At 40.1% G+C, this 22,146-nt stretch overlaps 1 protein-coding gene across 34 annotated transcripts in view; it reads right to left on the reverse strand.

Annotated features, from left to right (window-relative positions):
• The window catches only part of OBSCN (obscurin, cytoskeletal calmodulin and titin-interacting RhoGEF), a 518,757-nt gene that overhangs the window by 76,190 nt on the left and 420,421 nt on the right, over nt 1–22,146 (reverse strand). For all 34 annotated transcript variants that reach the window (XM_089660447.1, XM_089660452.1, XM_089660453.1 and 31 more), the window contains 6 exons: nt 18,024–18,137; nt 4,028–4,176; nt 2,633–2,833; nt 2,324–2,406; nt 2,053–2,226; nt 1,799–1,958 (listed from right to left, as the gene is read on the reverse strand). In XM_089660447.1, the coding sequence (XP_089516573.1) occupies nt 1,799–1,958; nt 2,053–2,226; nt 2,324–2,406; nt 2,633–2,833; nt 4,028–4,176; nt 18,024–18,137 (881 nt within the window). The remainder of the gene's footprint in view (nt 1–1,798; nt 1,959–2,052; nt 2,227–2,323; nt 2,407–2,632; nt 2,834–4,027; nt 4,177–18,023; nt 18,138–22,146) is intronic.

The following is a 22,146-nucleotide window of genomic DNA, read 5'->3' on the forward strand; positions in this document are numbered from 1 at the left end:
ATCATTGGTATCAGTGGGAGGAATAGTGCCCCATCATTGGTATCAGTGGAAGGAATAGTGTCCCATCATTGGTGTCAGTGGGAGGAATAGTGCCCCATCATTGGTATCAGTGGGAGGAATAGTGCCCCATCATTGGTATCAGTGGGAGGAATAGTGCCCCATCATTGGTATCATTGGGAGGAATAGTCCCCCATCATTGGTATCATTGGGAGGAATAGTCCCCCATCATTGGTATCAGTGGAAGGAATATGGCCCCATCATTGGTGTTAAGGAGCAATAGTGCCCCATCATTAGTGTCAGTCAGAGAAGTAGTGCCCCTTCATGGGTGTCAATCAGAGGAATAGTGCCCCATCATTGGTGTCATTGGGAGGAATAGTACCCATCATAGGTATCAGTGGGAGGAATAGTGCCCCATCATTGGTGTCATTTGGAGGAATAGTGCCCCATCATTGGTGTCATTGGGAGGAATAGTGCCCCATCATTGGTGTCATTGGGAGGAATAGTGCCCAATCCTTGGTGTAAGTGGGAGGAATAGTGCCCCATCGTTGATGTCAGTAGAAGGAATGGTGCCTCAAGAGTTGGTTGTGGCCAGCTCAGTGGATTGCTTCAAAAAGTCCTGGATTCTTTCTTGGATACACAGAATATAACTGGATATAACATTTATAGGTAAAGTTGATCCAGGGAATATTCGATTGCCTCTCGGGGGATCAGGAAGGAATTTTTTCCCCTGCAGGAGCAAATTGGATCATGCTCTGCTGGGTTTTTTTTGCCTTCCTCTGGATCAACTGTGGGTATAGGATTATAACTTTTTTTTTTTCTATGGTTGAACTGGGTGGACTTTTGTCTTTTTTCCGTCAGACTAACTATGTAACTATGTGCCCCATTGCTGGCGTCAGTGGGAGGAATAGTGCTCCATTGGTGACAGAAGGAGGAATAGTGCCCTATTGTTGGGGTCTGTGTGAGAAAATATGCCCCACTGTTGGTTTCAGTGGAATGAAATAGTGTCCCGTCATTGGTGTCAGTGGGAGGAATAGTGCCACATCGTTGGTGTCAGTGGGAGGAATAGTGCCACATCGTTGGTGTCAGTGGGAGGAATAGTGCCACATCATTGGTGTCACTGGGAGGAATAGTGCCCCATCATTGGTTTCATTGGGAGGAATAATGTCATATCATTGGTGGTCAGTGGAAGGAATAGTGCCCCATCATTGGTGTCATCGGGAGGAATAGTGCCCCATCGTTGATGTCAGTGGGATGAATAGTGCTCCATCGGTGTCAGTGGAAGGAATGGTGCCCCATTGTTGGCATCAGTGGGAGGAATAGTGCTCCATTGGTGTCAGAGGGAGGAATAGTGCCCTATTGTTGGGGTCAGTGTGAGAAAATATGCCCCATCGTTGGTTTCAGTGGAATAAAATAGTGTCCCATAGTTGGTGTCAATGGAAGGAATACTGCCACCTCATTGGTGTCGGTGAAAGGAATAGTGCCCCATCGTTGGTGTCAGTGAAAAGCGAAATAATGCCCTATAGTGTCAGTGGAAGGAACGGTGCCTCATTGTGGGTATCAGTTGCAGGAATGGTGCGCCATCATGTTTTTTGCCATGTATGTCCTTACATATATTTACACTTTTTGAATACTCATTAATAAATTACATTGATAGTCCGTAACCGCAGTTGGCCTCTTTATTTGGGACCTCTTCCTTGTGGGATTTTTCCCACACCTTTTTTGTATGGTGCCCCATCATTAGAAGGAAGAATAGTGCTCTAAGGGTTGAATAAAGAGAAAGAAAAGAACCCACACATACTTTGTAGAACTCCTGAATGGCATCATTGACCACAACAGATTCAGCCTGCACACGACCCACCAAGTACATAATGTACTTATTAAACTCCTCCTCATTCCTGATGAAGCACATGGCAATGTCGTCATCTGTGTCACAGTTTTTTAGTTCTTGGAAGAAAGTTCTGTGGAGGAATAATAGAATTACCTCATCATAAAACAAAATGCACACGTCCTAGTTGGGCATCTAAAATGATGATAAAAGTATCTAATACAGACCTGGTATGGAAGTCACCAATATCACTGATGTTCCTGAAAATAATGGTCTTCTGATTGGCCACAGCCTCGGGAATATCAGCACAGGTCTCGGTGTAATTTATATGATGGGTATGAAGAAACTGGAGGTCCTGGACATATTCCTTCTCTGAGGCCAGAAGATCTTGAATGAAAGTGCTGAGAAGGAAAAGGGAGGAATTTAATTTTAGCCAACAAATTCTGATACTTTGGTGGAACCGCAATGGGGTCCACCAACAGTCCATCATTTAAATACCTGAGTTTCTTTTTATAGTCTTCTTCTGAAATTGATTCTCCTGAAAATTCCACAACATCTCCTGATCCCCATTCTGGTGATAACTTGAAACAAACAAAATTAAAAAAAAAAACAAAATTTGTGTTATAATTGTTTCTTGAGCAAATTATTCAAGGTTGTGAGAGAACAATCCTGTGAATTTTTGTGTAGTTTTGAAGAGCCCTAGCTGGAGTCAGATTTTTAATAAAGTTAAATTACAATATGGCTTTTATAGCAATTGTACGTGTAAGATCTATAGTGGAGCTTTCCTATTAAAGGAAAAATTTTTACCTTCAAACGCTTATCCAGGTATGCAGGAGACACCCAACCCTGTCGGGAGGCGCTTATCTTGGTTGGTTTTGTCCTGACAAGCCACTTCAGGGGATGGGCAGAGTCAAGGACTTCCACGTACTGGCCCTCTTTCAGAGTTATGGTTTCCTTATCGACAGTTATTGGGTTGTAGTCAGCTGTGGCCATGTAGATATCGAATATCTGGAATCATAAATGACAATTTTGCCAAAAATAAACCTACATATAGACATAAAGGTTACAAAATATCTAAAAACCAAGCTGCCTAGGCAATCTTGTTGGTAAATGTCTCAATATTTCCCCCTTGAAGGTACAAGGGCAAATCAGATCGGGCTTTAAACTTTTCAAGAAGAAAAGGATATGTACAACTCCCTCCATATACTTGAATACAGTATGTACTTTGCATTATAAATCTTAAACAATAGCTACAGTTGTCACATTTTCAGAACTTTTTGGAACAGGCTGGTCTTTTATAAGTAAATTTGTATTGAAGCAATAGAGCTATTACCATCCAGATTTTTTTGTTTTTGTTTTGGATAGTGCAAAAATGGATGTGATATTTTTTTTCTGTCAGCAACTATATTAGAGGAGATTTTCCCTCACTCCCTGACCCATACATGAAACAGGGGATGTTATCATTGGAAGACACTGGCAGCAATTAAAACATTGTACAAGTCCCTAAACTGAACTCCATATAAGCCCATGTGTCCATGTACAGAACCCTTAACTTCCCATAGTACTCCACCAACCTTCCATAGTGGTCCACAGTGCCATCACACCTCCTAAGAGCCCTCAGCCTTCACAGTGCCCCTCAACTTACCACAGTGTCACCCAGTGTCCCACAGTACCTGTCAGCCTACTGAGGACCCTTCAGCCCTCCGTAGTGCCCCCAACCTCCAACATTGTCCCACAGAGCCCCTGAACCTCCCACAGTGCCCTTAGTCTGCTGAAAAGCCTCATGTCCTTCTGTGTGCTCCTAAACTCCAACAATGTCCCACAGTGCCCCAGCCTCCTCCAGAAACCTCATTCTACAGGACCACCAAGTCTACTGCAGAGCCCCCTAATCCACTCCACAACCCCCATTCCCTCCACAGTGACACCCAACCCCATCCAGAGTCTTCCAGCACTTTTTATACCTGTATTGCTATCCCATACTTTTATTTTATGAGTATAAACTTTATTCTCTACTGTTGAGGCATGGAAGGAATTTCCTGGGCCCTGGTCTCAAAAAAGGTTGAGAACCACTGCTCTAGATATACTGTTGTAGTCTTCTGCTGTCCATAAGCGACCAGCTAGTTATTTTGCCCTAGTTGGAAAAGCAGGGGTCTAATGTATACATATTTAGAAATTGAGTATTCTAAAGGCATTGTTCTTCACCTCTCCTCTGGAGTCCCCATCTTCTGACTCTGAGGAAGACTCAACAGCAATAGAGGATGGTCTGGACCTGCCATGACGCGGAGAAGCAGAGGGTGTCTTGGATTCATCATCGCTATCCATACCAGGCATTCCAGGCACTCGAAGGGAAGCTATAAAGTAATAACAGAACACACAATGCTGAAAAAAACTTTAACCCAACTAATGCCCATATCAAACTCTGACTAATCAGCCATCAAAGCAAGATTTCAAGTGTGCAATGAGGTGTTTACCAAAAGACAGATCACATTCTTAATAGGCTGAAAAACAAAAAAAACACATGCATTGGAGGTTTGACCACCAAAAAGATCTTGGGCTTTTAAATGTGCTTCTCTAAGTGTAAAAAAACACACACGTTGGGGTCACTAAGTGGTCCTCCCAGGAATCTCCGGCCATGTATGCAAAGGGGCGGGAACGACTGCCAATCTGTAGCACTAAAAAATGTAGAGATGCAGGAATTGAATAGATCACATGTCTAACCCTCACTGTTAATACTTCTCAGGGATCTTAACCCACAACCTCTGCTGCATCTGGCAGTAGGTCTTCTTGCTCTGCCACCAAGGATGCTGGACATCTCCCTGCCTGATTCCTTAGACAACCTTTCCTTGTTTCTCTTGAGCCTTGAAACCTTTGCTCAGGGGTGGACTGACAACTCATGGGGCCCCCGGGCAATAGGGGATCATGGGGCCCCTGTGTCCTTGCCCAAACTCAAAAAAGCCTATGAAAAAGGTACCAGGGGCATCTCTTGGGGCCCCCTACTGACCCCGGGCCCTCGGGCAGTGCCTGAGTTTCAAAATGGTCAGTCCGTCCCTGCCTTTGCTCCTATTGAAGCCATATCTCTGCACTTTCTGTTTGCCAGATGATTGTGCTCTCTCCAGCCTATATCTTGCTCTTTCCCATACCTGCAGCTGTCCTTATCTTCACTACTACCCGTTACCAACCTTGGCTTGTTCCTCAACTATGCTTCCACTTGATCCCAACCTGCAACCACTTGGCTTGTTTACTGTCTACATTTCTGCCTGATCCCTACCTGCTATATCTGCCACTAGACTCCTGGTGGGGTGATCCTGAAGACCTCAACCTGGTACTAACGTGTAGCTAAACCCATCTTCACCATCAGGAGCTCTGGTGAAGACCAGTTAGTGCTTAGACCCCGCACTTCGGGTGAGCCTGTGTCATCTGCCAGGGTGACCTGCTTGTGTACTGTTCCATCTGATTGGTGGGAACCTCTCTACTACTACAGCTACTGGTCTCCAAGCCTGACCAGGACAATACTGCTATTATAAAGTACATGACAATTTCCCGCTATCAATGGTTGTTAAGGATGCAGGCACCGACTAGTCTTTAACAACTAGTAATGTCATTGGGTCCGTTAACTTACATGGCCGGGAATAACCAGTCATGAAAGCAAAGGGGACAGGATCCATGTAACATCATTGACCATATATGACCATGTCCATGCATGGTCAATGATGTCACCGGGAGACCCCGCCACTTTGCCCTAGGTGCTGAAAACCCACAATATGCCATTGCACACTCCAGCATTGCCTGACCATCACTATGGGTTTCAAGATCAGTTAACCCCGTATAGGTTGAACCTATATGGGGTTAACTGATCTTGCAACCCATAGTGATCTGTGGGATCAGCTTCAGCGGTTTGCAGCCTGGAAGGGGTTAACTGTGGCAGCTCTGTGATTAAGTCGGAGATCGGCTTCTTCGGCCTGAAGCCGGCACATGCGCAGTTGCTTCAGGGGATACATATATTCAAGGGATACTCATTTTACCGCTACACCTGGCACCGCTCCTTCCTCTCTGGAAGGGTGACACCACGTGTTACTGCATTGGGTGACACCAACCCTAGGGACGCCTCTGATGTGCACCATCATATATATATATATCTATATGGTTAAAATTGTATGTATAGCCAAAACTTTTTTAATTTGTACTTTTGTAGAATACAGGTACGCAGGGGCGGACTGACAACTCATGGGGCCCCCGGGCAATAAGGGATCATGGGGCCCCTGTGTCCTTGCCCAAACTCAAAAAAGCCTATGAAAAAGGTACCAAGGGCATCTCATGGGGCCCCCTACTGACCCTGGGCCCTCGGGCAGTGCCCGAGTTTCCAAATGGTCAGTCCGCCCCTGCAGGTAAGGCATAATACTTTCTATACTTAAGATGCAACCAAAAATTAGACTAATACTGCAGCTACTTCCAGAGTCCTTCAGAAGGGCACAGGGAACAATGGGTGAGTGTCTAGGGTGGCGGGGATTGGGGGAGGGGGTGCAACACCAAGAATGAAGCCTTTACGGTGATGCATTTTGTTTCCTCTTTTTTCCAGCTCTTATCTTTGGGTGTTTTATTGGTGAAATAGATTAAAAAAAAACCATACTCACAAGCCCAGTAGGCTAAAGGCATCGATTGCTCTGATGAAGGAGGCCAGAGTCACCCGAAACGTGTCAGCTGATGGTGTCATTTATCTGTCAGTTGTACTGGACAGGAGACAAACGCACTTCTTGCCTGTGACCTCTAATGCCTTTAGCCTACTGGGCTTGTATGTTCTCATCTATTTCACCAATAAAGTACCTAAAGATAATGCAGTAGATGTTCGCGCCCTTTTTGTTCTTGTTGTTGTACTGCTGGAATTCCCCGATTTGAGGAGGGCTGTGCTGCCTGCATGACAAGTTTGGGATGCTTCTCCTTGGCTTGTTTCCATATTTAAAGATGGGGCCCTACCATATGAACTCCAAAAGTGTCAAGTGTGTACTTTGTCATTTACTCAACAGGTTATGGTTTTATCCTACAAGGAGTAACCCCTCATTGTGCCCCCCCCCCCACTGCTTTCATCCCCTCATTGTGCCCCCCCACTGCTTTCATCCCCTCATTGTGCCCCCCCACTGCTTTCATCCCCTCATTGTGCCCCCCCACTGCTTTCATCCCCTCATTGTGCCCCCCCCCTCTGCTTTCATCCCCTCATTGTGCCCCCCCCACTGCTTTCATCCCCTCATTGTGCCCCCCCACTGCTTTCATCCCCTCATTGTGCTCCCGCACTGCTTTCATCCCCTCATTGTGCTCCCCCACTGCTTTCATCCCCTCATTGTGCTCCCCCACTGCTTTCATCCCCTCATTGTGCTCCCCCACTGCTTTCATCCCGTCATTGTGCCCCCAACTCCCTTCATCCCCTCACTTTGCACCCCACTCCCTTCATTATCTCATTGTGCACCCCCACTCCCTTCATCCTCTCACTGTGCACCTGTGCTCCCTTCATCCCCTCACTGTGCACCCCCACTCCCTTCATCCCCTCACTGTGCACCCCCACTCCCTTCATCCCCTCCTTGTGCACCCCCACTCCCTTCATCCTCTCACTGTGCACCCCTGCTCCCTTCATTCCCTCATTGCGCACCCCACTCCCTTCACTCTCACTGTACACCCCTGCTCCCTTCATTCCCTCATTGTGCCCCCCCCAACTCCCTTCATCCCCTCATTATGCCCCTCAATTCCTTTCACCCCATCATTGTGCACCCCTGCTCCCTTCATTCCCTTATTGTGCACCACCACTCCCTTCATCCTCTCACTATGCACCCCCCTCCCTTCATCCACTCATTGTGCACCCCCACTCCTTTCATCCTCTCACTGTGCACCCCTGATCCCTTCATTCCCTCATTGTGCCCCCCAACTCCTTTCATCACCTCATTGTGCACCCCCACTCCCTTCATCCCCTCATTGTGCATCCCCACTGCCTTCATCTCCTCACTGTGCACCCCCACTCCCTTCATGCCCTCATTGTGCCCCCCAACTCCCTACATCCCCTCATTGTGCCCCCCAACTCCCTTCATCGCCTCATTATGACCCCAACTCCTTTCATCCCCTCATTTTGCACCCCCGCTCCCTTCATCCCCTCATTGTTCACCCCCGCTCCCTTCATCCCCTAATTGTGCCCCCCAACTCCATACCCCCTATTGTACACCCCCAACCTCTCCACCACCTTTATTGTGCACCCCAACTCCATATACCCTCTTCTCTCCCAGGCTCACTGGTAGTTGGAGGAGTTCCAGTGCATGGCAAGCCAGCTAGTGGTGGTCCCAAGAAGGAGAGGAAGGAGAAGAGAGATCAGAGCCATCCTCACCTGCACCAAGCAGCGCACTGCCACACCCTCAGCAGGAGTGCGTCACATCAACTCCGCCCACTTCAGCCTACAACCACCCAGCCGGACCCGCCCACACAGCCTATGAGGGAGCGCTCCGCTGACAGGACCAGAATGGAGGCAGACCAATCTACTTCTTCTCACCATAAATCCTCTCTAATTTTGCACCCCTAAGAATTTAGGGCAATCACCCCTGTGGCCCCACCCACACGACACCACTGGCTGTGACCATAGTTTTCTTTTAACCCTTGTAGTGAGGGGGGGGGGTGGAGCACTGCAATGGTATTTTTTTCTGCCTGGAGTGGCACTTTAAAGTGGTTGTAAACCCTTCCATATCCCCAGTGAAGGGACTATCCTAGGTGATACACAGAGATGAAACAAATCCTCTTACATAAGTTGTACCTGTTTATCTGCAGTATTCTCTTCTCTACATCTGTTCAAAGAGCAGACTTTATATAGCTTTTTTGAGAGTTCAGAAAGCAGGGGATGGGGAGCTGAAGTTACACTCTAAAGAGCTCAGTGAGCTGATCGGATGGAAGAGACATGCCCCCTTCACACAGCACACAGGAACAGAGCTGAGGCTGTCAATCACAGGCTGTGTACTGGAGCTCCCTCCTCTGTCACCTTTTTTCTCTTGGTGTCAGGAAAACCTGTCAGAAGTGACTCGTGCAAACAGCAGAGGAACCAGGCAGCAGACAGAAATGATAATTAGTGCTCTGGATTGTTCACATTTCATGTCTAAGGTTTACAACCGCTTTAAGATATCAATTCAGTCAGTGAAATGGACACTGGATTTCTGGCAGGATCAACAAGTATATTTCTGTACTTGCAGAAAATGTGATTTGCCTAAAAAGAAATAAAACTAATGCAGCCACCACATCTCAGGACTGGTTAGCTGCAATATATTCCATTTTTGTTCTCAAGTTAGGATATACAGCGCCCTGAAAAAGTCTTCACACCCCTTGAAATTTTCCACATTTTACAACCAAAAACGTCAATGTATTTTATCGGGATTTGATGTGATAGACCAACACAACGTGGCACATAATTGTGAATTGGAAGGAAAATGAGAAATGGTTTTCAACATTTTTTACAAATAAATCTGTGAAAAGTGTGGCGCACATTTGTATTCAGCCCCCTTTACTCTGATACCCCTAACTAAAATCTAGTGGAACCAATTTCCTTCAGAAGTCACCTAATTAGTAAATAGAGTCCCCCCTGTGTGTCATGTGATCTCAGTATAAATCCAGCTGTTCTGTGAAGCCCTCAGAGGTTTGTTAGAGAACATTAGTGAACAAACAGCATCATGAAAGCCAAGGAACACACCAGACAGGTCATGGATAAAGTTGTGGAGAAGTTTCAAGCAGGATTAGGTTATAAAAAAAAATCTCCCAAGCTTTGACCATCTCACAGAGCACTGTTCAATCCATCATCCGAAAATGGAAAGAGTACGGCACAACTGCCAACCTACCAAGACATGGCCGTCCACCTAAACTGACAGGCCGGGCAAGGAGAGCATTCATCAGAGAAGCAACCAAGAGGCCCATGGGAACTCTGGAGGAGCTGCAGAGATCCACAGATCAGGTGGGAGAATCTGTCCTCAGGACAACTATTAGTCGTCACTCCACAAATCTGGCCTTTATGGAACAGTGACAAGAAGAAGCCATTGTTGGAAGAAAGCCATTAGATGTCCTGTTTGCAGTTTGCGAGAAGCCATGTGGGGGACACAGCAAACGTGGAAGAAGGGGTTCTGGTCAGAAGAGACCAAAATTTAACTTTTTGGCCTAAAAGCAAAACGCTATGTGTGGCGGAAAACTAACACTGCACATCACCCTGAACACACCATCCCCACCGTGAAACATGGTGGTGGCAGCATCATGTGGTGGGGATGCTTTTCTTTAGCAGGGACAGGGAAGCTGGGCAGAGTTGATGGGAAGATGGATGGAGCCAAATACAGGGCAATCTTAGAAGAAAACCTGTTAGAGTCTGCAAAAGACCTGAGACCGGGGCGGAGGTTCACCTTCCAGCAGGACAACGACCCGAAACATCCAGCCAGAGCTACAATGGAATGGTTCAGATCAAAGCATCTTCATGTGTTAGAATGGCCCAGTCACAGTCCAGACCCAAATCCAATGGAGAATCTGTGGCCAGACCTGAAAATTGCTGTTCCCAGACACTCTCCATCCAATCTGACAGCTTGAGGGATTCTGCAAAGAAGAATGGGCAGAAATGTCCCTCTCTAGATGTGCAAAGAGACATCCCCAAAAAGACTTGCAGCTGGAATAACAGCCAAAGGGGGTCCTATAAAGTATTGACTCCGGGGGGCTGAATACAAATGTACACCACACTTTTCACAGATTTATTGGTCACAAATTATTATTATTATACAGTATTTATAAAGCGCCAATAGTTCGCTCAGCGCTGTACATTACAAGTGTTGGAAACCATTTCTCATTTTCCTTCCACTTCACAATTATGTGCCACTTTGTGTCCATCACATCCAATCCCAATAAATACATTGTAACATGACAACACGGGGGGGGATACATTGTAACATGACAACACGGGGGGGGATACATTGTAACATGACAACATGAGGGGGGGAGGGGGGAATACATTGTAACATGACAACATGGGGGACATTTCAGGGGGGAGGGGAATACATTGTAACATGACAACATGGGGGACATTTCAGGGGGGAGGGGAATACATTGTAACATGACAACACGGGGGGGGATACATTGTAACATGACAACATGGGGGACATTTCAGGGGGGAGGGGGAATACATTGTAACATGACAACATGGGGGACATTTCAGGGGGAGGGGAATACATTGTAACATGACAACATGGGGGACATTTCAGGGGGGAGGGGGAATACATTGTAACATGACAACATGGGGGACATTTCAGGGGGGAGGGGGAATACATTGTAACATGACAACATGGGGGACATTTCAGGGGGGAGGGGGAATACATTGTAACATGACAACATGGGGGACATTTCAGGGGGAGGGGGGAATACATTGTAACATGACAACATGGGGGACATTTCAGGGGGGAGGGGGAATACATTGTAACGTGACAACATGGGGGACATTTCAGGGGGGAGGGGGAATACATTGTAACATGACAACATGGGGGACATTTTGGGGGGGGAGGGGGAATACATTGTACCATGACAGCATGGGGGACATTTCAGGGGGGGAGGGGGAATACATTGTAACATGACAACATGGGGGACATTTTAGGGGGGAGGGGGAATACATTGTAACGTGACAACATGGGGGACATTTCAGGGGTGTGAAGACTTTTTCTAGGCGCTGTACTTTATAAGTAGAACTTTCCTCTAGTAAAATAAAAACGATCTTGTTGGAGAGAATTGTGAGTTCCGGGAAGCTGCTGAGAATGTAAATATATGTACATATTGAGTACCGAGCGCTGACTAATGTGCGCTCTCAGCGGGAACACGCGGCACGGGGTGCGCGGTACGGATCTCCGTCTTCCTCCAATCTCCGAATACTGATAACCTCCAGGTGAGCCTCGCGGGGTATAAATTACCAATATATAATGTATCACACTGTCGCGGGTTCAACCGCCAACGCTCTCCCTCTCCTGTCTCTGTACTAAGAACACATAACCGCTACACTGATACTCGGCGTGACGCAAACACGTGCGCAACGCTTGGCATTTCTCACAGCCTGAGTCAAAGATGAATTTCCTGCTAGATATAAACAGAGAAACGTACAGATAAAGACCAAGGAAAGAAGTTATTTTGTTCTGCGGTGAATCATCCTACCGTCTGCACACAATACTCCGATTGTTTATTAATGGGGATTTACAGTCTTTTTTTTTTTATAATATTAACAAAATATGAACTATTTAATATTAAATATTACAAATATTAAAAAAATATTAAATATTAAAAATTAAAACATGTCTTTCTTCCAAAAGACATGCTGATAGGTAAAATAGCCTGATTACTAGGATTTGGAAGGATTTTTGTTAAATAATATTGAAAACTATTAACTATTTAATATTAAATATTAAAACAATTAAAATTAAATATTTAAAATAAAAAAAAACAATTAAACATCAAATACATCATTAATAAATCAAAATATTACATTCGTATTTGTTTTTAAATACTTCATTTGCTGGTAGGTAAAATGAATTGATAACTAGGATTTGGAAGGTTTTTTTTTATTTTTTTAAAATAATATTTAAAAATATAAACTATTTAATATTAAATATTAAAACATTTAAAATTCAAGAATTTTTTTTTTTATAATATTTAAACATATGAACTATTTAATATTACAAATATTTAAAAAAATATTAAATATTAAAAATGAAAACATGTCTTTCTTCCAAAAGACATGCTGATAGGTAAAATAGCCAGATTGCTAGGATTTGGAAGGATTTTTGTTAAATAATATTGAAAACTATTAACTATTTAATATTAATTAATAAAACAATTAAAATTAAATATTTAAAATAAAAAAATAATTAATTATCAAATACATCATTAATAAATCAAAATATTACATTCGTATTTGTTTTTAAATACTTCATTTTCTGGTAGGTAAAATTACCTGATAACTAGGATTTGGAAGGTTATTTTTAATTTTTTTTAAATATTTAAAAAATATGAACTATTTAATATTAAATATTACAAATATTAGAAAAAATATTAAATATTAAAAATGAAAACATGTCTTTCTTCCAAAAGACATGCTGATAGGTAAAATAGCCTGATTACTAGGATTTGGAAAGATTTTTGTTAAATAATATTGAAAACTATTAACTATTTAATATTAAATATTAAAACAAAATTAAATATTTAAAATAAAAAAAATAATTAATTATCAAATACATCATTAATAAATCAAAATATTACATTCGTATTTGTTTTTAAATACTTCATTTGCTGGTAGGTAAAATGAATTGATAACTAGGATTTGGAAGGTTTTTTTTTTTTTTTTTTTAAGTAATATTTAAAAATATAAACTATTTAATATTAAATATTAAAACAATTAAAATTAAATATTTGAAAATAAAAAAATAATTAATTATCAAATACATCATTAATAAATCAAAATATTACATTCATATTTGTTTTTAAATACTTCATTTGCTGGTAGGTAAAATGACCTGATAATTAGGATTTGGAAGGTTTTTTTTAATTTTTTTAAACAATATTTAAAAAATATGAACTATTTAATATTAAATATCACAAATATAAAAAAAAAATATTAAATATTAAAAATGAAAACATGTCTTTCTTCCAAAAGACATGCTGATAGGTAAAATAGCCAAATTGCTAGGATTTGGAAGGATTTTTGTTAAATAATATTGAAAACTATTAACTATTTAATATTAAATATTAAAACAATTAAAATTAAATATTTAAAATAAAAAAAATAATTAATTATCAAATACATCATTAATAAATCAAAATATTACATTCGTATTTGTTTTTAAATACTTCATTTGCTGGTAGGTAAAATGACCTGATAACTAGGATTTGGAAGGTTTTTTTTTTATTTTTTTTTAAATAATATTTAAAAATATGAACTATTTAATATTAAATATTACAAATATAAAAAAAAAATTATTAAATATTAAAAATGAAAACATGTCTTTCTTCCAAAAGACATGCTGATAGGTAAAATAGCCTGATTACTAGGATTTGGAAAGATTTTTGTTAAATAATATTGAAAACTATTAACTATTTAATATTAAATATTAAAACAAAATTAAATATTTAAAATAAAAAAATAATTAATTATCAAATACATCATTAATAAATCAAAATATTACATTCGTATTTGTTTTTAAATACATCATTTGCTGGTAGGTAAAATGAATTGATAACTAGGATTTGGAAGGTTTTTTTTTTTTTTTTTTTTTTAAGTAATATTTAAAAATATAAACTATTTAATATTAAATATTAAAACAATTAAAATTAAATATTTGAAATAAAAAAATAATTAATTATCAAATACATCATTAATCAATCAAAATATTACATTCATATTTGTTTTTAAATACTTAATTTGCTGGTAGGTAAAATGACCTGATAATTAGGATTTGGAAGGTTTTTTTAAATTTTTTTTTAAATATTATAATATATATATATTAATATATGAACTATATGAAATAATTAATTATCAAATTAATTAATAAATCAAAATATTAGAATCACATTTTTTTAAAATATGTAAATACATTTTTATGTTCAGGAGTAAAAAAAAAATTAAACTTAAGGGGGTGTATTTAAAAAACAATTGCAAAGTCACTTGTATGGCGGATTGGCATGTCCATTCTTTTTGTATGAACTGGGCAAAAAAATGTTCTTTAACTTATTTTCTTCAACAATTTTTTTTTTTTTTTTTTTACTATGGCCAATAGTGAAATACCACATTATGGTCACTAGATGGAGCTGAGGAGCATAGAAAATACATATTCTAGAGAACACTAGAGGGAATAAGCAAATAAATGTAACCAGTTGTTACTTTTATTAACTAATTCCCTCTAGTGCAGGGGTGGGAAACTGTGACCTTCCAGCTGTTGTAGAACTACAAGTCCCATAAGGCATTACAAAACTGAAAGTTACAAGCATGACTCCCAAAGGCAGAGGCATGATGGGACTTGTAGTTCACCAACAGCTGAAGGGCCACAGTTGCCCACCCCTGGTCTAGTGTTCTCTAGAGTTGTTACATTGTATCTCTTGCTGCAATGACACTTGTATTTCCTATGCTCCTCAGCTCCATCTAGTGGTCATAACGCGGTATGTCATTACGGCCCATAATAAAAGCACATCCCTGCCATTTATTCAAGAAAAGTGCATTTTTAAAACTAAGATTTTTTTTTCTTTTTTATTTATAGAGCTCTTTTATACAGCTGAAACGCGCTTTGCGTTTTTAAATATACTTTCTTTCTTTCATTTTGTTGTCAGATAAAATATACAGTCAGGTCCATAAATATTGGGACATCGACACAATTCTAACATTTTTGGCTCTATACACCACCACAATGGATTTGAAATGAAACGAACAAGATGTGCTTTAACTGCAGACTGTCAGCTTTTAATTTGAGGGTATTTACATCCAAATCAGGTGAACGGTGTAGGAATTACAACAGTTTGCATATGTGCCTCCCACTTGTTAAGGGACCAAACGTAATGGGACAATTGGCTTCTCAGCTGTTCCATGGCCAGGTGTGTGTTATTCCCTCATTATCCCAATTACAATGAGCAGATAAAAGGTCCAGAGTTCATTTCAAGTGTGCTATTTGCATTTGGAATCTGTTGCTGTCAACTCTCAAGATGAGATCCAAAGATCCAACCGCACAGTTAACCATTTCAATACCGGGCAATTTTACACCTTCCTGCCCAGGCCATTTTTCACGTTTCAGCGCTCTCACACTTTGAATGACAATTGCGCGGTCATACAACATTGTACCCAAACTAAAATTTTATCATTTTCTTCACATAACTAGAGCTTTCTTTTGCTGGTATTTAATCACCGCTGGGGTTTTTATTTTTTGCTAAATTAACAAAAAAAAAACAAAACGTTTGAAAAAAAACACGTTTTTCTTTGTTTCTGTTATAAAAGTTTACAAATAAATAATTGTTCTTCATAAATTTAGGCCGAGATGTATTCTGCTACATGTCTTTGGTGAAAATAACCCAAATTAGGATGTATTATTTAGTTTGTAGGAAAGTTATAGAGTTCACAAACTATGGTATAGATCTGAATATTGATCAATCCTGAAGTACTGACAGCCAATCTAATTTCTTGAGGTCCAAGAATGTCAGAACAGTACAGATATCCCCCAAATGTCAGAACAGTACAGATATCCCCCAAATGTCAGGACAGTACAGATATCCCCCAAATGTCAGGACAGTACAGATATCCCCCAAATGTCAGGACAGTACAGATATCCCCCAAATGTCAGGACAGTACAGATATCCCCCCAAATGTCAGGACAGTACAGATATCCCCAAATGACCCCTTTTTGCAGAGTAGACAGTCCGACGTACTTCATAAGAGGAATGGCGAGTTTTTTGAAGTTTTTTGTCATAATTTTTCGGAAAATTAAAAAATTAAAAAAATTATTTTCACTATTTTTTTTTACATACTGTCACCAGTGCAGTACAGCGTCATCATATAACTGGCATGGCGGTGAACAGGGACACTGACTGGTGACAGTATGAAAAAAAAAAATATATATATATTTTTTTTATTTTTCTTTATTTTTTTATTATTTTTAATTTTTTATTACATTTTTTTTATTTTTTTTAAGATTTTTTTTTCATATTTTATTATAACCAAAGTAGTACAATGTTACCATAGTAACATTGTACTACTTTTGGGAAGTGATCAGTATTTTTTTTTTTTTTTTTTTACACAATTTGCTTATAGCAAAGAATTACTTTGCTATAAGCAAGCATTTACCTGAATGAAATCGATTCATTCAGGTTTTTTTTTTTTGTGCTTAGCTGTGATTTAATCACAGCTAATCACATGACATGTGCATGTGATTAGCTGTGACCATTCACAGCTAGGCACTAGTATACAATGGATGGCATCATGAATGAAGCCATCCATTGTATACAACTGTCATGTGACCTGCTGTGATTGGTCACAGCAGGTCACATGGTACCAGCAAGGGGGACGGTACTCAGATCTGTCATCGGCCGTGTCCGAGGTACATGGCCGGTGACAGATCGCGCCGCTGCGCCACTCTGCATTAGCGCAAACTGCACATTTGGCGTGCACCAGGAATGCCGAAGAACTTCTGAAGCCGCCAAACGGCTAATGGTTAAAGTAACGCAAAAACTGATCACTGCATTGGTGTCACTGGGGATGTCAGTGACACCAAGTCAGTTCCCCCCCCACCAGTGTCAGAATGGCCGCCGCAGTCCTGCTATAAGTCTCTGATCGCCGCCATTACTAGTCTAAAAAAAAAAAATCCCAGTATCTATACCGCCATTTCTAGACGCTATAACTTTCACGTAAACCAATTAATTTACACATACTGGGATTTTTTTTTTTTAGCAAAGACGAAATTTATGACGAAATTTGATTTTTTACATTTTTGTTACTGGACATGTTTAATAGCAAAAATTCCAAAATATTGTTTTTTGTTCGCAAAATTGTAATTTTTTTTGTTTATAGCGCATAAAATAAAAACCGCACAGGCGATCAAATACCACCGAAAGAAAGCTCAATTTGTGAGAAAAAAAGGACATAAATTTCATTCGGGCGCAGCATTGCACGACCGCGCAATTGTCAGTTAAAGTAATTTATGACGAAACTTGATTTTATTTTTAAATTTTTTACTGGACATGTTTAATAGCAAAAAGTCAAAAATATTGTTTATTTTTCTCAAAATTGTGTTTTTTTTGTTTATAGCGAAAAAATAAAAAACGCACAGGCAATCAAATACCACCGAAAGAAAGCTCAATTCGTGGGAAAAAAGGACGTAAATTTAATTTGGACTTTGCGCGACTTCGCAATTGTCAATAAAAGTATCGCAGTGCCGTAACGCAAAAACTGATCACTGTATTGGTGTCAAAGTCAGTTCCAGGCGCAACGTTGCACGACGGTGCAATTGTCAGTTAAAGTAACGCAAAAAAAGGGGGGGGGAATCCTCAGGAGGGCGAGGGGTTAAAGCTCCACCAGGGAAGCTGTCTGCCATGTGACCGCCATATTTGTACATTGCAGACCATCCATGTATTCTGGGGAAAGGAAAAAGCAAAGGAAGGACCGCCCACGAGGAACGCTGGATCTTCTGTAAATCAGACATACCTTGGCTGATCTTGGCGGAAACCATTTCTGTGATCTGTGTGGTCAGCTTCTGGAAGAACTCCTCCGTCCCCACGTCTGTTAGGGAAATTTGCTGCTTGGGGGGCTTCGCTTCACCTGGGGAATCAAAACAGGGAGGGGTTACCCAGAATCCTGTGCTTTGTTCCAGCATCTCATCGGGGTTCATCGAGTTCATCAAAGCGCAACTCCAACCAAAGAGAAATAGGGCCCCATTCACACGTGAGCATTTTGTAGCGCGATTCTCGAAGCTCCAAAATGTTCAGGGAGAAAAAACTAAAAATCAATATTCCTCTATGGAGACGGTTCACCTCTCCACTCCAAGTCGCCTGACGCAGAACGCTTGAATCTCAAAAACGTTTTCGCGCAAACCAGCGTTTTTGGGAGATTTTTTTTGTGTGTAAAAAAACTCATAAGAAACGCATACGTGTAAAAATGCGGTAAACCAACATTTTTGGGAATTTTTTATTTATTTTTTTGTGTAAAAAAAAACGCAAAGAAAGGCAAACGCGGAAAAATGAGGTAAACCAGCGGTTCTTGGGAGATTCTTTATTTTTTGTGTTAAAAAAACGCAAAAAAGCGCAAATGTGGAAAAACGCAGTAAGCCAGCGTTTTTGAGAGTTTACTTATTTATTTATTTTTTGTATATGAAAAAAAAAAAACGCTAAGAGAAGCAAAAGTGGGAAAATGCGGCTAAACAGGTTTTAGCTGTAAAAATGCTCTATTGCTGGTAAATGCGGAAAAACGCTGTAAAACCTGCATTTTGGGGAGGTTTTAATTTTTTGTGTAAAAAAACGCAAAGAAACGCAAATGAGGAAAAAATGCTAAAACATAGTTTTTGGGAGATTTTTAATGTATTTTTTTGTGTGTAAAAAAGGCAAAAAAAAAAACGCAAACACGGAAAAATGCGGTAAACCAGCATTTTTGGGATATCATTTATTATTAATTGTTGTGTAAAAATGCAAAGAGACGCAAATGCAGTAAACCAGCATTTTTGGGTAATTATTTTTTTTTGTATATAAAAAAACGCAACGAAAAGCAAATGTGGAAAAATGCGGTAAACCAGCGTTTTTGGGAAATTATTTATTTATTTTTTTGTATATAAAAAAACGCAACGAAAAGCAAATGTGGAAAAATGGACTCCCATTTTTGGGAGTCTTTTTATGTAAAAAACGCAAAAGAAATGCTAATGCGGAAAAATGCGGTAAACCAGCGTTTTTGGGAGATTATTTATTTATTTTTGTGTAAAAACCACAAAGAAACGAAAATGCGTAAAAATCCAGTAAACCAGCGTTTTTGGGAGATTATTTATTTATTTTTTAGTAAAAACCACAAAGAAACAAAAATGCGTAAAAATCCAGTAAACCAGCGTTTTTGGGAGATTATTTATTTATTTTTTAGTAAAAACCGCAAAGAAACGCAAACGTGGAAAAGTGCGGTAAACCAGCGTTTTTAGAAGATTATTTATTTATTTGTGTAAAAACCGCAACAGAAACACAAATGCGGTAAACCAGCGTTTTTGGGAGATTATTTATCTATTTATTTTTGTGGAAAAAATGCAAAGAAATGCAAATGCGGAAAAATGCGGTAAACCAGCTTTTTTGGGAGATTTTATTTTTGTGTGTATGTAAAAACCGCAAAAGAAACGCCAACGTGGAAAAATGTGGTAAACCACCGTTTTTTGGGAGATTTTTTTGTGTGTGTGTAAAAAATCCAAAAGTATTTTAAACACAAATCACCAGTGTGAAAACTTGTGCAAATTATGTACCAAATACACAAATAAATGCTGCTGCTCATCAGTGCAAAAAACACAGAAAAAATATACAAAACATCAAAACAGCGCGAATATATAAAAATAAATAAATAAATAACACTGCAACAAAAAATATTAAAATAAAATAAAAAAATATGAAATATCTAAGTCCCACTCCAAATTGATAGTGAAAAAATATTATATAAATAAAAAATATAATAAATCAAAATTCAAAATAAAAAATATGAATTCATGAATATATTTTTGATTTATTATATTTTTTAATTATATAATATTTTTTCGCTATCAATTTGGAGTGGGACTTATATATTTAATAATTTTTTTTATTTTATTTTAATATTTTTTGTTGCAGTGTTATTTATTTTTATATATTTACGCTTTTGATGTTTTGTAAAAAATGCAAAAGAAATGCAAAGGTGGAAAAATAAGGTTAACCAGCATTTTTGAGAGTTTACTTATTTATTTTTTTGTGTAAAAAAAAAAGAAACGCAAATGTGGTAAAACGCGGCTAAACGCTAATGCAAAATACCCTAAAAAATGCGGAAAAACTTTTTAATTTTTAACATGACTTTCTAGAGGAGTTTTTATAGCTGTAAAAACTCTCTATTGCTGGTAAACGTGGAAAAACGCTGTAAAATGCGGTAAATCCTGCGTTTTTGGGTGTTTTTAATTCACAGCCGCAATCACCCGCACAGCTGTGAACCTCGCCTTACCCCCCAGTTCACACCTAAGTGTTTTCCGCAGCGTTTTGCAGAAACGCAGTACAGTCAATTTCACATGATTTCCTCTGGGACAGGTTCACATCTCAGCGTTTTCACCCCGGTGCGTTTTTTGGAAGAGGTCAGGGACTTTTTTGAATGCAAAAAGTAGCATTTTTGGTTCTATAGACTTCAATGGGAATGCTGCAGAAAAGCATGTAGTGCATTTTTGTGGCATTTTTTATTCGTGTTAAATCTGCCTAGCAACAAGAAAAATCTTTAAAAATGAAAAAAAAACGCATCAAAAGCGTGGTAAAAACACGTAACAAAATGCAGGTGCAAAACGCAATGCAGAAACGGCTCAAATGCAAACTGCACAGGGGTGGACCTGGCCTAATGCAGGCCATATTGGCTGATTTTTCGTCCGAAAAACGAAAGAGTTGTTCGCTCGGTAATCCCATGGTCCCATCAATGATTTCGAAAGTCAGCCAATTAAGTCGTAAAGTTCGCCCCATATAACAGGTGAAACTTCTGTTCCTTCCAGGTCACGGCTCATGCACATATTCTTTTTGGAAAAATAATCGTACGATTTGACCGTCATTGAGTCTAAAAATCGATCAATATTCACGTATTATCCAACATGCCCGATCACCGAAAAGGGGAGGGGCCACGAAAATCGTCCGGTGCCATTGACCCCACTAACAGAGCGAAAATCGGCCAATTATTCTTAGGTCTGATTTTCGTACGAAAAATTGGTCGAATTTCGACCCATGTATGGCCAGCCTTAGACATGTTCATCCTGTGGGCTGAACAGAAGAAATCGTCACGGATGGGTGAATCTGGGCTATTCTATTCTGCCTCCAGCAGCTGCTCTCAGAATGCCCACCAGAGGTCACACTTCAGGTTTCTTTATATAAAAAATGAAAACTGATTCAGCCAATCAGAGAAAACACTTCAGATGTCCTATGTAGAGAACTGAGGCCTCTGTATGTTGCCAAAAGAATTGTCCCTGCCCTCCCAATCATGTGATTCAGGTGATCCAATCCCCACCCAATCATGTGATTCAGGTACTCCAATCCCCTCCCAATCATGTGATTCAGTTGTTCCAATCCCCTCCCAATCATGTGATTCAGGTGCTCCAATCCCCTCCCAATCATGTGATTCAGGTGCTCCAATCCCCTCCCAATCATGTGATTCAGGTGTTCCAATCCCCTCCCAATCATGTGATTCAGGTGCTCCAATCCCCTCCCAATCATGTGATTCAGTTGTTCCAATCCCCTCCCAATCGTGTGATTCAGTCGTCCCAATCCCCTCCCAATCATGTGATTCAGGTGCTCCAATCCCCTCCCAATCATGTGATTCAGGTGCTCCAATCCCCTCCCAATCATGTGATTCAGTTGTTCCAATCCCCTCCCAATCACGTGATTCAGTCGTCCCAATCCCCTCCCAATCATGTGATTCAGGTGCTCCAATCCCCTCCCAATCATGTGATTCAGGTGTTCCAATCCCCTCCCAATCACGTGATTCAGGTGTTCCAATCCCCTCCCAATCACGTGATTCAGGTGTTCCAATCCCCTCCCAATCACGTGATTCAGGTGTTCCAATCCCCTCCCAATCACGTGATTCAGGTGCTCCA

Source organism: Staurois parvus, unplaced genomic scaffold (genome assembly GCF_062004578.1).
Source record: "Staurois parvus isolate SC_StPar_1 unplaced genomic scaffold, SC_StPar_1.0 ptg001245l, whole genome shotgun sequence".
In the NCBI taxonomy this organism is placed as follows: Eukaryota; Metazoa; Chordata; class Amphibia; order Anura; family Ranidae; genus Staurois; species Staurois parvus.